At 44.5% G+C, this 12,116-nt stretch overlaps 1 protein-coding gene across 2 annotated transcripts in view; it reads left to right on the top strand.

Moving 5' to 3' along the window:
- The first annotated feature begins 6,991 nt into the window (after positions 1-6,991).
- The window catches only part of KLHL6 (kelch like family member 6), a 71,141-nt gene continuing 66,016 nt past the window's right edge, over positions 6,992-12,116 (top strand). Inside the window, exon 1 of one of the 2 annotated variants that reach the window (XM_033211840.1) lies at positions 6,992-7,351. In XM_033211840.1, the coding sequence (XP_033067731.1) occupies positions 7,059-7,351 (293 nt within the window). In that variant the 5' untranslated portion in view covers positions 6,992-7,058. Of the gene's footprint in view, positions 7,403-12,116 lie in introns of both variants that reach the window. The other variant, XM_033211838.1, reaches the window with a different exon arrangement.

Below are 12,116 nucleotides of genomic sequence, written 5' to 3'. Positions count from 1 at the left end.
CCCTGATGTGTAGCATTCATCAATTTCCATGGTGTAAATATCCCTATCATGGCCAATTTCAAGGACAAAGCCCTGATGTGTAGCATTTATCAATTTCTACGGTGTAAATATCCCTATCATGGCTAATTTCAACCAACACCAAGTCATCGCCCTTGAAGTGAGAAGAAATGCACAAAATCAACTCCCTGGAGTCAGTACAAGTCTACTGTAGCATACCAAATGTCAATTTTGATTCTTTTCTGAATTTCCCAGGTTTTCAACAAGGTACATTTATTACTGTTTCATAATCAGAAAAACACCCAGCAAAAGTTAATTTGTTAATAAAAGAAACATGGGGTTTTGGGTGGGATGAAAAATGGGATGTGGTTTATTAAGGACAAACTTCCCTGATTTCACTACTTGTTGAGGGTAGAGGGTCAGTTTTGGCTTTTGCCATCACTTGCCTCTACACCTTTTTTATTTTGAGACTAAGTCTTGCTCTGTTGCCCAGGCTGGAATGCAGTGGTGTGATCTCAGCTCGCTGCAACCTATACCTCCCAGGTTCAAGTGATTCTCCTGCCTTAGCTTTCCGAGTAGCTGGAATTACAGGCACCCGCCATCATGCCTGGGTAATTTTTTTGTATTTTTAGGAGAGACAGGGTTTCACCGTGTTGGCCAGGCTGGTCTTGAACTCCTGACCTCAAGTGATCTGCCCACCTCCACCTTCCAAAGTGCTGGGATTACAGGCGTGAGCCACAGCACCCAGTCTCAATCAATCCTACCTCAGCCTCCCATATAGCCGAAACTACAGGCATGCGCCACTGTGCCCTGCTAATTTTTGTATTTTTAGCAGAGACTGGGTTTTGTCATGTTGCCCAGGCTGATCTCGAGCTCCTGAGCTCAAGTGATCTGCTTGCCTCAGCCTCCCAAAGTGCTGGGATTACAGGTGTGAGCCAGCACGCCCAGCCTTACTTCTACCATTTTGCGGACACTGTTTTAAGGAGAGGTTGCTCAGAACCACCTGGTAGGGGTCTTGGGAACACCTGGCTTTCCTTAAGTTCAGGTCTGCAGGGGACATGTCAGGGTAACACCTAGGGACCAGGCTGGGTGGTCCTGAATAGAAAGTTAAAAAATTATAACTCATATATGACAAATCTTTTATTATGTTGACTAGAAACATGCTGTGGAAAGTGTGTGTTGTACGCAGAATTTGTAAGAGGAAATAAAGCCTTAACATTGCCCTTTTAAAAAGAATCCCCCTGGATTAAATTATAAAACACTTGGCTCTGGGCTCTGCTTTGTTCTTGGATTTTGATATTTGGCCTCACTACTTAGATCAGGCTTGTCTTTCTCCTCTGGCAACTTTCCAACTTCTTGTTTCAGATTCAGGCAGACCCCGTGTCATTGTTTTGGATGAAAGCATTTATCTTTCGTTATTGTTATGACAGGATGTGGTTGGCAAGAGGAGTTGGCCAGAGGAGGTCAGGGTCAGGCATTTGATGAGCACGAGCCTGGGAGCACTGGGCAACCTTGAATCAGGCAGAGGAAGAGGCCAGCCCAGTGGCGTCTGCAGGATGCCGCGATTGGGAGAGGCTGGTACACTCTACCTGGGAACTGAAGATACTCAGAGGAACCCTGACCTGAGGTAAAAGCTGCAGCTTCTCTGTTTTCTGGGCCCTCAGGTATTAACTGGAACCAGAAAGAAGCCACAAGATGGCACGCAAAGCTGGTCTTGTCTGAGGCATGGGCGGATATTCCATTTGCCTCACACTTACCAGGAAGATGCGAAGTCCTGAGTGTGCTCCTTCAGCATGGGGTGGGGATCAGGCACTGGCTCAGGAGCTGGAAGTCTGGAACTGTAGTCCCATTCAGCTACTAACTAGCAAAGCCCTGGCATCAATACATGTTGACTATTATTGTTATGGTTGTTGTTACCTTTGTGTTGTCAAATAAAACATGGAAAATGATACAAACAAATATATAGCTTAGTGAATTATTATAAGGCACGCAATACCGTTGTAAACACCACTAAGGTCAAGAAATTGAACTTTGCCAACTACTCAACGTCTCTTTCGTGTGTTCCTGCCCAAACACAGCCCAGTGAAGGGACATGTTTGGTGTGTACCATCCAGGTTTTGGCTTGGGATATATTTAGTTGGAGGATGCCTCAAATGTTAGACCCTCAAGTGCAGATGTTAAGTAAGCAGCGGGATACCAATATTTATCTAGTTATTGTAGCACAGAGCCTAGAGATAATCCAAGTTACCCAAGTCTAGAGATAATCCAAGTTATCTCTAGGCTTTGTGCTATGATAATTAGATAAATATTGGCTTACTATTTGTTGAAACATCATTGCAACCATCAGAAACATTAAGAAAAGATGTCTATTTCCCAGAATACAAAGAACGGGCAAAGATACATTAGGAAAAGTAAACAAAAAGAAAGCAGGAGTGGCAATAGAAACTCCAGACAAATCAGAAAGTTCTTTAAAGAAAAAAATTAACAGGGTAAACAGGGACATTTAATACTAATAAAAGATACAACCAATAGCAAGGATATAACAACACCGTACTTTGAACACAGATTTAGAGTATTAAAATGCATAAAGCAGAGGAGAGTGACTAGGGAGAAGGGTTTGACATCTACATATAGGAGAGAGGTCACAGGAGCTGGGGCCGGGGTGTGGCATGGGATCTGTGTGTTTGACCCTACATCTTTCAGTGAGGCCCTCTTAGCCAAGCAGGAGGCCACCAGTGGGGCTAAGTGGGAGTCCTGGAGCCCAGCTCTGGCATATGCAAAAATCTTAGACCCTCTTGAATTCCCACCTTGCTCCTCCTACCCTCCTGTCCTGTCTTATCTCAGTCTCTTTCGCTCACTTGGCTTCATCTTTGCTTCACCTTGACTCTGAAGTCTAAGGGCAGATTCAGTTTAACTAGCTGGACCCTCCATAGTTCTTATTTATTTATTTATTTATTTTTTATGAGATGGAGTCTCGCTCTGTCACCCAGGCTGGAGTGCAGTGGCGTGATCTCGGCTCACTGCAAGCTCCACCTCCCGAGTTCACGCCATTCTCCTGCCTCAGCCTCCCGAGTAGCTGGGACTACAGGCACCCACCACCACCTTAGCCTGCCTGGCTAATTTTTTGTATTTTTAGTAGATACAGGGTTTCACCATGTTAGCCAGGATGGTCTCGATCTCCTGACCTCATGATCCGCCTACCTCGGCCTCCCAAAGTGCTGGGATTACAGGCGTGAACCACCGCACCCGGCCGACCCTCCATAGTTCTATTGAACACAGCTCAACATATGACTTTTTTTTGCTTTTTTGTTTTGTTTGTTTTTTGAGACAGGGTCTCACTCTGTTGCCCAGGCTGGAATGCAGTGGTGAGAACATGGCTCACTGCGGCCTCCACCTCTTGGGCTCAAGCAATCCTCCCGCCTCAGCCTTCCAAGTACAGATGCATGACACCACATCTGACTAATTTTTTAATTTATATTTTTTGTGGAGATGAGGTTTCGTCATGTTGCCCAGGCTGGTCTGGAACTTCTTGGCTCAAGCAATTTTCTTACCTTGGTCTCCCAAAGTGCTGGGATTTCAGGCATGAGCCACCACACCTGGCCCAAGCATATAACTTTTGGAAGCTGATCTTGGCCGTCTGCCAGGTCTCAATTTAAATTCATGACTATTAATCTTAAAAGGGCTGAGAAAGAAAAGATTAGGTCAAATCGGAAAGTAAAAATCTGCACTCCCATTCATCAGGCTAGGAAATCTAGCCTCTACAAAAAATATAAATTAAAAAACTAGTCAGATGTGGTGCCATGCACCTGTACCTGGAAGGGTGAGGCAGGAGGATTGCTTGAGCCCAGGAGGTGGAGGCCGCAGTAAGCCATGTTCTCACCACTGCATTCCAGCCTGGGCAACAGAGTGAGACCCTGTCTCAAAAAACAAACAAAACAAAAAAGTAAAAAACAAAAAGAAATGTTTCTTTAAGTGACTCCGTGCAATTATCAATGTGTCATAAGGATACCCTTCGTGAGTGACTATTTATTCTTTTTTTTTTTTTTTTTTTTGAGACGGAGTCTTGCTCTGTCGCCCAGGCTGGAGCGCAGTGGCCGGATCTCAGCTCGCTGCAAGCTCCACCTCCCGGGTTCACGCCATTCTCCTGCCTCAGCCTCCTGAGTAGCTGGGACTACAGGTGCCCACCACCTTGCCCGGCTAGTTTTTTGTATTTTTTTTTTAGTAGAGACAGGGTTTCACCGTGTTAGCCAGGATGGTCTCGATCTCTTGACCTCGTGATCCGCCCGTCTCGGCCTCCCAAAGTGCTGGGATTACAGGCTTGAGCCACTGCGCCGGACCATGACTACTTATTCTTACTGAGAAAAATTGATTTCTAAAAATCGCAGACCATCAGAAACTTTGTTGTTTGCCGTTGTATCAGTAAGAATGAGACATCTCAGAGTTGTCCGGAAGATCTAAATCACTTTGACACGGGGAAGCAGTCTCAATCTCCAACTCAGATATGGGGCTTCTGAATGCTACATTCCACATTTACCTCAATTTTGTAGTTTCCAGGGAGAAAAGACTCTGGGTCCACTGTAAAGTCTAGACTTAATATTTATCCTTTTACAGATAGTCCCACTGTGCTTTGAACCTATCTTGATACTGTTCATGGAAATTTAACCTAAACTTGGGGCAGGTGTGGTGGTGCGAGCCTATAGTCCCAGCTACTTGGGAGGCTGAGGCAGAATCGCTTGAACCTGGGAGGTGGAGGTTGCAGTGAGTTGAGATCGCACCACTGTACTCTAGCCTGGGCAACAGACTGAGACTCTGTCTCAAACAAAACAAAACAAAACAAAACTCCAAATTTTCTTGTAATTTTTATTAGAGTAAAATAAACCTATAAATGCATTTGGAAAGAATTGGTCCTTTTAATAATACTTAGTCTTTCCATAAAGGAACTTGGTATATTTATTTAAGCTTTCTTTCAAATCTCTTCGTAAAGTTTGTTAGTTTTCCTTATGTTGCTGGTTGCTGTTATTCCTAGGTATTTACATATGTTTTATTACCATCATGAATGGCATTATTTTTCCATTACCTTTTTTTTTTGAGACAAAGTTTTGCTCTTATTGCCCAGGTTGCAGTGCAATGGCACAATCTCAGCTCACTACAACCTCTGCCTCCCGGATTTAAGCGATTCTCCTGCCTCAGCCGCCTGACTAGCTGGGATTACAGGTGTATGCCACCATGCCCAGCTAATTTTTGTAGTTTTAGTAGAGACGGGGGTTTCACCATGTTGCTCAGGCTGGTCTTGAGCTCCTGACCTTGTGATCCGCCTGCCTCGGCCTCCCAAAGTGCTAGGATTACAGGCATGAGCCACCGCGCCCGGCTGTCAGGTTTCTTTATATGCTTCATTATAATCTTATGGGACCACAATTGTATATTCAGTCCATCATCGACTGAAATGTCATTATGCTGGGCATGACTGTACTTGTGACAGTTAATTTTAGATGTCAAGTTTACTGGGCTCAGAAATACCTAGCAACCTGGTAAAGCATTGCTGTTGAGCCTGTCTGTGCGGTTGTTTCCAGGAGAGCTTAGTGAGTCTGAGTGGACTCGGTAGAGAAGATACACTCTCACTGTGGGTGGGCACCATCCAATCAGCCAGTGGCCCAGAGAAAACAAAAACAGAAGAAAGGTCCGTGTCTCTCTATTATGAGGCTGGGATACAGTCATCTCCTGCCTTGAACAACAGAACTCCAGGATCCCCTGCCTTTGGACTTCAGGACTTAACACCAGTCTCCCCACTTCCTGGATTATCAGGCATTTGGCCTTGGACTGAGAGTTATACCATCTTCCCTGGTTCTGAGGCCTTCGGACTCGACCTGAGCTTTCAGCAGTCTGTCATGCGACTTCTCAGTCTCCATAATCATGTGAGCCAATTCCCCTAATAATTTCCCTCTGCTATGCCTCTCTAGGTATCCTTTTGGTTCTGTCTCTCCGGAGTCCATCATCAACTAAAATATCATTATGCTGGGTATGACTGTAATTGTGATGGTTAATTTTAGATGTCAAGTTTACTGGCCTAAGAAATACCTAGCAACCTGGTAAAGCATTACTGTTGGGTGTGGGAGAACGCTAACTAATACGCTCCTATAACTTCCTATTAAAATCATGGGATTTTAATAATGACAGTTATTACTACTTAACTAAGACCTGCAAAGGTAATGAAAATACTTCAGGATCCAACGTTAGATGCATGGTCTGTAGACACTGGGCTAATCTGAGACCTGCTGTGGCAATTCGGTGTAGCCCTACCCTGACTCATCCTCTGAAAAGATGCTAGTGACTGAGTTTTGGAAACCATTTCTTCTGCGCCCCCAAAGCACATCTGAAACAATAGACGTTTTTCGGTGGGGGAAGACATGAATGTTTGCCATGACGTTGTTTTCCCCTGGGTAGGGAGGAGGATGAAGATAGACTATCTGCTGTGTCTCCAGATATGAGAATGTCAGGGATAAGTGGGGTTTCCAAGGTTTACAAAGGACGTTGTTGGATCGTTGTGGGATCTCAGATGCCTGGGAGGAGGAAGTAGGAGGACTATAGACTGTCTCGTGTCCATCCCCTCATTGACGACTTGGGTTATTGAGCCACTAGAAGTACAAATGTGAAGTGGGAGGATTATAGAATGTCTCCTGTCCATCCCCTCATTGACAACTCGGGTTATTGATAGCATTAGGAGTACAAATGTAATAGCCACCACCGGAGGCTTCCTGCTCACGGATATGAAGTGGGAGATGCACCAAAATAAACACACAGTACTCACAGTGGACTCTTAAGAGGCCACTCCTCTTCCAGAGCCCCCTCCCACACACCTATTCTAAGTAATTTCTAACCCTGTGATTATTCACAGAAAGAAGAAGAATAGAAGTTGCTGGCATTTGTAGTAACAGGATGAGAAAGTGCGAGACTTCCTGTTATGTGTGTGTGACAGCTGGTGATAAGTGGAGGGCCCTGCACAGGAAATCCGCTCAGCTTCTGCAATGGGGCCTGCCTGACACTTGGGCGCTCCTTCAGTCTCGATGTTGACGGCAGGACAAAGAGGCGCCTGGACCATGGGTGACGTGGTTGAGAAGAGTTTGGAAGGGCCTCTGGCACCTTCTACAGATGAGCCCTCCCAGAAAAGAGGAGACTTGGTGGAGATCCTAAATGGGGAAAAGGTCAAATTTGACGACGCGGGACTCTCCTTAATTCTTCAGAATGGCCTGGAGACCCTGCGAATGGAAAACGCTCTGACAGATGTCATCTTGTGTGTGGACATTCAGGAATTCTCCTGCCACCGCGTGGTACTTGCCGCGGCCAGCAACTATTTCAGGTCAGCATGCCTAGGACCAGAGTTAAACTGGGTGCAAGTTGCAAGGAAGAGGTGTGTTAGTGTGAGAGTCCAATCTTAAAGAGTTGGCCTTGATGTTTACAGTTTACATATATATTAAGGCTTGTGTGTCTACTTAAAATAGAAGAAAGGACACTATCACGCTTTATTTATTTATTTATTTATTTATTTATTTATTTATTTATTTATTTTTGAGACGGAGTTTCGCTCTTGTTGCCCAGGCTGGAGTGCAGTGGCGCAATCTCGGCTCACTGCAACCTCCGCCTCCCGGGTTCAAGCGATTCTCCTGCCTCAGCCTCCTGAGTAGCCGGGATTACAGGCATGCGCCACCACGTCCAGCTAATTTTGTATTTTTAGTAGAGATGGGGTTTCTCCATGTTGTTCACGTTGGTCTTGAACTCCTGACCTCAGGTGATCCACTTGCCTCAGTCTCCCAAAGTGCTGGAATTACAGGTGTGAGATGCTGCGCCTGGCTTATCACACTTTACATTTTAGGATTTAGGCCACATTAAAAGAGAGATTGGCATCATTTAAAAGCAATGTTTACGTTCTATAGTAAACCTTCTGTGTATATGTCCTTGTTCCAAAGGATGGAAAATTACTCTAGTCATGGGGATTTTTTTCCCCCTTGGTCTGACTAATGTGTTGGAAACATAATGTTGTCTTTGTTAATCAACAGACATAGAGAAAAAGGATGTGGCCCCTCTTTTGGAGTTATCAAATGACTTGTTACAAATTAGGGGCTTCTGTGTGTGTAAGCAGTGTGGGGAAAGGGAAAGCAGTTACAAAGATGCTTTAGAGGGGAGAGGCCTCTAGTTACAATAAACTGGTGGTCTCATAGTGGGAAGACCTGAAGTCAGGAGACCTGGCTCCTCCACAGTGAAACTTCAGGCAAATCACAAAGTGCTCTGAATGTCTGTTTCATCATCTGTAAGGTGAGGACAACGATGATCACCTTTCAGAGTTGTCATAATTAAACAAGAGCGTGAAAAGGGTCTTATACAGTGTCTAGCATATAGTAAGTAGATGCTCAATATATCTTTCTTGGAATTCTTTTCCTGATTCTGCTTGGTTCAGATAAGGATGACTCATTGAGTGTTTCCCATGAGCACGTCCCTGGGGTAGGAATTGTATAGTGCCGGGAACCCAGTGAATACATCTGGATTCGGTGTTCTCTATATCAGCATGGACATGGGGGAACCAGCTTGCAAGGGCAATGTGGATAATGAAGAAGGTATTTGGGAACTTGAAAAGAAATATCCTTAGAATTCTTCTTAATGAGATTCTTCTTAACTTTTGATTCTGGCTGAGGAAATTGAAAACAATTAACCTATGAAAGCATTATGGAAGGTCTGTCTTTCTTTTCTCTCTCTCTCTCTCTCTCTCTCTCTCTCTCTCGCGCTCTCTCTCTCTCTCTCTCTCTCTCTCTCTCTCTCTCTCTCTCGGTGCTTGGGGGAAAACCTTTCTTTGTAATTCATAGAGCAGGATCAGCAGGTTGCTGTGGGACTCATTAGGTCTCCTGTGTTGATAAGACAAGGGGATATCTGGGTTTGAGAGAAGTAGTGGCTGTTGTGCGCCAGACAGACACAGTTATCTGATTTTATTTTTGTAACAGCATGATGAAGGTGGCTGATATCTCCTTTCACAGATGAGGAAATGAAAACTCAGCATTACATATCTGGTCAGTGCTGGAGCAGGGATTGGGTATGTTCTAGAAATCCTTGTTACTGCAATGCAAGCTGCCACTAGGTTTGGGGCTTCATTCCACGGGAAGTGTGTAAAATGTAAGTGTAACACAGCCATCAAAATGGGTTGATATAAACACATTACTTTCTCCACCAACCTTGATCACATGCTTTCACATTGACCGCAGCCCCTCTCAGGAGTGAGTAAAGTCAGATTAGCTCAATGTCCTGGGGACGCACATTTAGGTTTATCCTTTTGTATCCCTTGCTATCATAAAATGCATACCTGGAAGCAGTTTTGTTAGTGGGTGCACCTGGCTCTGGACCAAGCCCGCTGGTTGTGTGTGACCTTGAGTTGATCACTGGTCTTCTCTGGTCTTTGGGTTTCTCGTCCTAAACGGGAATTTGGGCTCGGGTCCTTCCAGTCCTGCCGATCTAGGATGCTTAGGGAATGTCTCTGCCAGTCATCAGAGGAGGCGATGGCAATGAGAAGCTGGAGAACATGAGGGCATAGGCATCTGACTGTGTATACAGAGCCTCTCCCAAAACTGCCTAGTCATGAGAGGAAATTCCTTCAATTCTTCTCTTCAGAGCAGTGACTTTTGCTTCTTCTCTTGGGATTTCCAACATGACTTTCCTTCTACAATGAATACTGTCCTGGAGACAGGATTCTTTTTTCCGGTGCTACTATTCATATCAACTCCTGTTTGTGGAGCGCTTACTGTGGGCCAGGCCCTGTAGCTTCCGTATCACACACTCTCGTCCACTCCACCCTCACAGCAACCTGACAAGGCAGGGAGTCCTATCCCCAGCCTACTGATGAGGAACCAAAGTCTGGAGTGTCACGGCGAATAAAAAGTAGCCAAACTGGGATTTAGACCTAGGACTAATGTTAAATCTGACATGGTCTCACTGCCTCTCTCGCTTTATGTCTAAGGTTTCGAAAGGGGTTCTTTTTATGCTCAGGTTTAGGGAGGTCAGAGAGTCTCTTTGTCTTGGAGTCTTTTTTTTCGTGAGACGGAGTCTTGCTCTGTTGCTCAGGCTGGAGCGCAGTGGCACAATCTCTGCCCGCTGCAACCTCCACCTCTCAGGTTCATGCCATTCTCCTGCCTCAGCCTCCTGAGTAGCTGGGACTATAGGCATCTGCTGCCACACCTGGCTAATTTTTTGTATTTTTAGTAGAGACAGGGTTTCACCATGTTAGCCAGGATGGACTCAATCTCCTGACCTTGTGATCCGCCCACTTTGGCCTCCCAAAGTGCTGGGATTACAGGCGTGAGCCACTGCGCCCAGCCAGTCTGGGAGGCTTTCAACACAGCTCTCTGTGCTTCCGAGGGCCTGGAAGCTGGTTGTAAAATTATGTCATTTTTTTTCCTTTACTCATTGAGAAAATAAATACTTTTCACTAAGGGACCGACAATAGTTTATGAAACAGTCCCCTATGGACAGACATTTGGACCATTTCTAATTCACGTTTTGCTATCACAAGCAAAGTTGTAATGAATAACCTGAAACATGAGTTTTTTTCATACACATTTCTTGAAGGGGGTTTGCTGAGTCAAATGCATCTGCAGTCTTAGCGGTTATTGCAACTTCTCCTTGATCGGGGTTGAATCATGTTGCATTCCCCACGGCATCACCAAAAGTGGGTGTCATCCAACGGTTGAATTTTTACCAATCTGATAAATGAGAAAGAATATCTCAATTTAGCTTTAATTTACATTTTTCTTATTTTTAATAAGATCAAACATCTCTTCATAAATTTAGGCAGCATCTGCAGTTCTTTTTTTAGTGAATTGTCTCTTCACTGCCTTTCTGTTTTTCATGCATTTTTTTATAATTACATTTTATTTTTTATTAAACATATGCAAATAGTAAACAAAGCGTTAAATAGTATTTAAAGGCTTATAATGAAAAACAAAAATTCCTCTTTCCTCCTCCACCCTATCTCATGCACCAAAGGATACCATTTTCAATTTCTATTTTTTTCTTCTGGCACTAGCTCTATATTTCTGCAAAATACACTTATGCTGCTCTTTCTTGATTTTTCTGTGTTAGACATCATTTACTGATTTCAAATAAGGATTTAGTATCTCTACCTAACCCTCTTACCATATGCTTTCATTCCCTGTAACCTTTCAACATAATGTTATCACAACAAGAGTTTACATTATTATGTTCATGAAAATCTTGTTCTCTGTTGAGCCAAATTGCTCAATGATAACATTTCCTTTCTTGTAAACCTTTTTGTCTTTCCTGAAGTTATTAATTCACTCATTTTTTCATTTGCTTTGTTTTTGGCGTATCTTTTGCTCACAGCCTTACAAAAACCTTTCATGTGGTCCAGTGCATCAAAGAATCTACCAGTTCCATTTCCTCAGAATCTCCCTGCCTTGTAGCATCTTACACATGTTCCCCGGATGTGCAGGCTGGCTAGGATTCAGCTGCTTCTCCATCATTCCCTGGGACTGTCCGCTATGCTGAATGGAGCCTTCTCTCTTCAACCCCTATCTTCCTCTTACCCTCTTATCCTGATGAGCACATTCTAAAATAACTTCCTAAGAAAGAGTGCGTGGAAAGTAATTATTTATTTATTTATTTATTTTCTGAGACGGAGTCTTGCTCTGTCGCCCAGGCTGGAGTGCAGTGGCACCATATCGGCTCACTGCAAGCTCCGCCTTCCGGGTTCACGCCATTCTCCTGCCTCAGCTTGTCGAGTAGTTGGGACTACAGGCCCCCGCCACCATGCCCGACTGATTTTTTTTTGTATTTGTAGTAGAGACGGGGTTTCACCCTGTCAGTGAGGAGAGTCTCGATCTCCTGACCTCGTGATCCACCCGTCTTGGCCTCCCAAAGTGCTGGGATTACAGGCGTGAGCCACCGCGCCCGCCCATAGGAAGTTATTTTTAAGGCCTTGCATATATTTTTGTTTTGTTTTGAGACAGGGTCTCGGTCTGTTGCCCAGGCTGGAGTGCAGTGGCTTGATCACGGCTCACTGCAGCCTCCCTGAGTTCAAGCAATTATTCCACCTCAGCCCCCAAGTAGCTGGGACCACAGGCGTG

This window comes from Trachypithecus francoisi, unplaced genomic scaffold, assembly GCF_009764315.1.
Source record: "Trachypithecus francoisi isolate TF-2019V2 unplaced genomic scaffold, Tfra_2.0 Lachesis_group0, whole genome shotgun sequence".
In the NCBI taxonomy this organism is placed as follows: domain Eukaryota; kingdom Metazoa; phylum Chordata; class Mammalia; order Primates; family Cercopithecidae; genus Trachypithecus; species Trachypithecus francoisi.
This window is presented reverse-complemented; position numbering and strand designations above follow the sequence as displayed.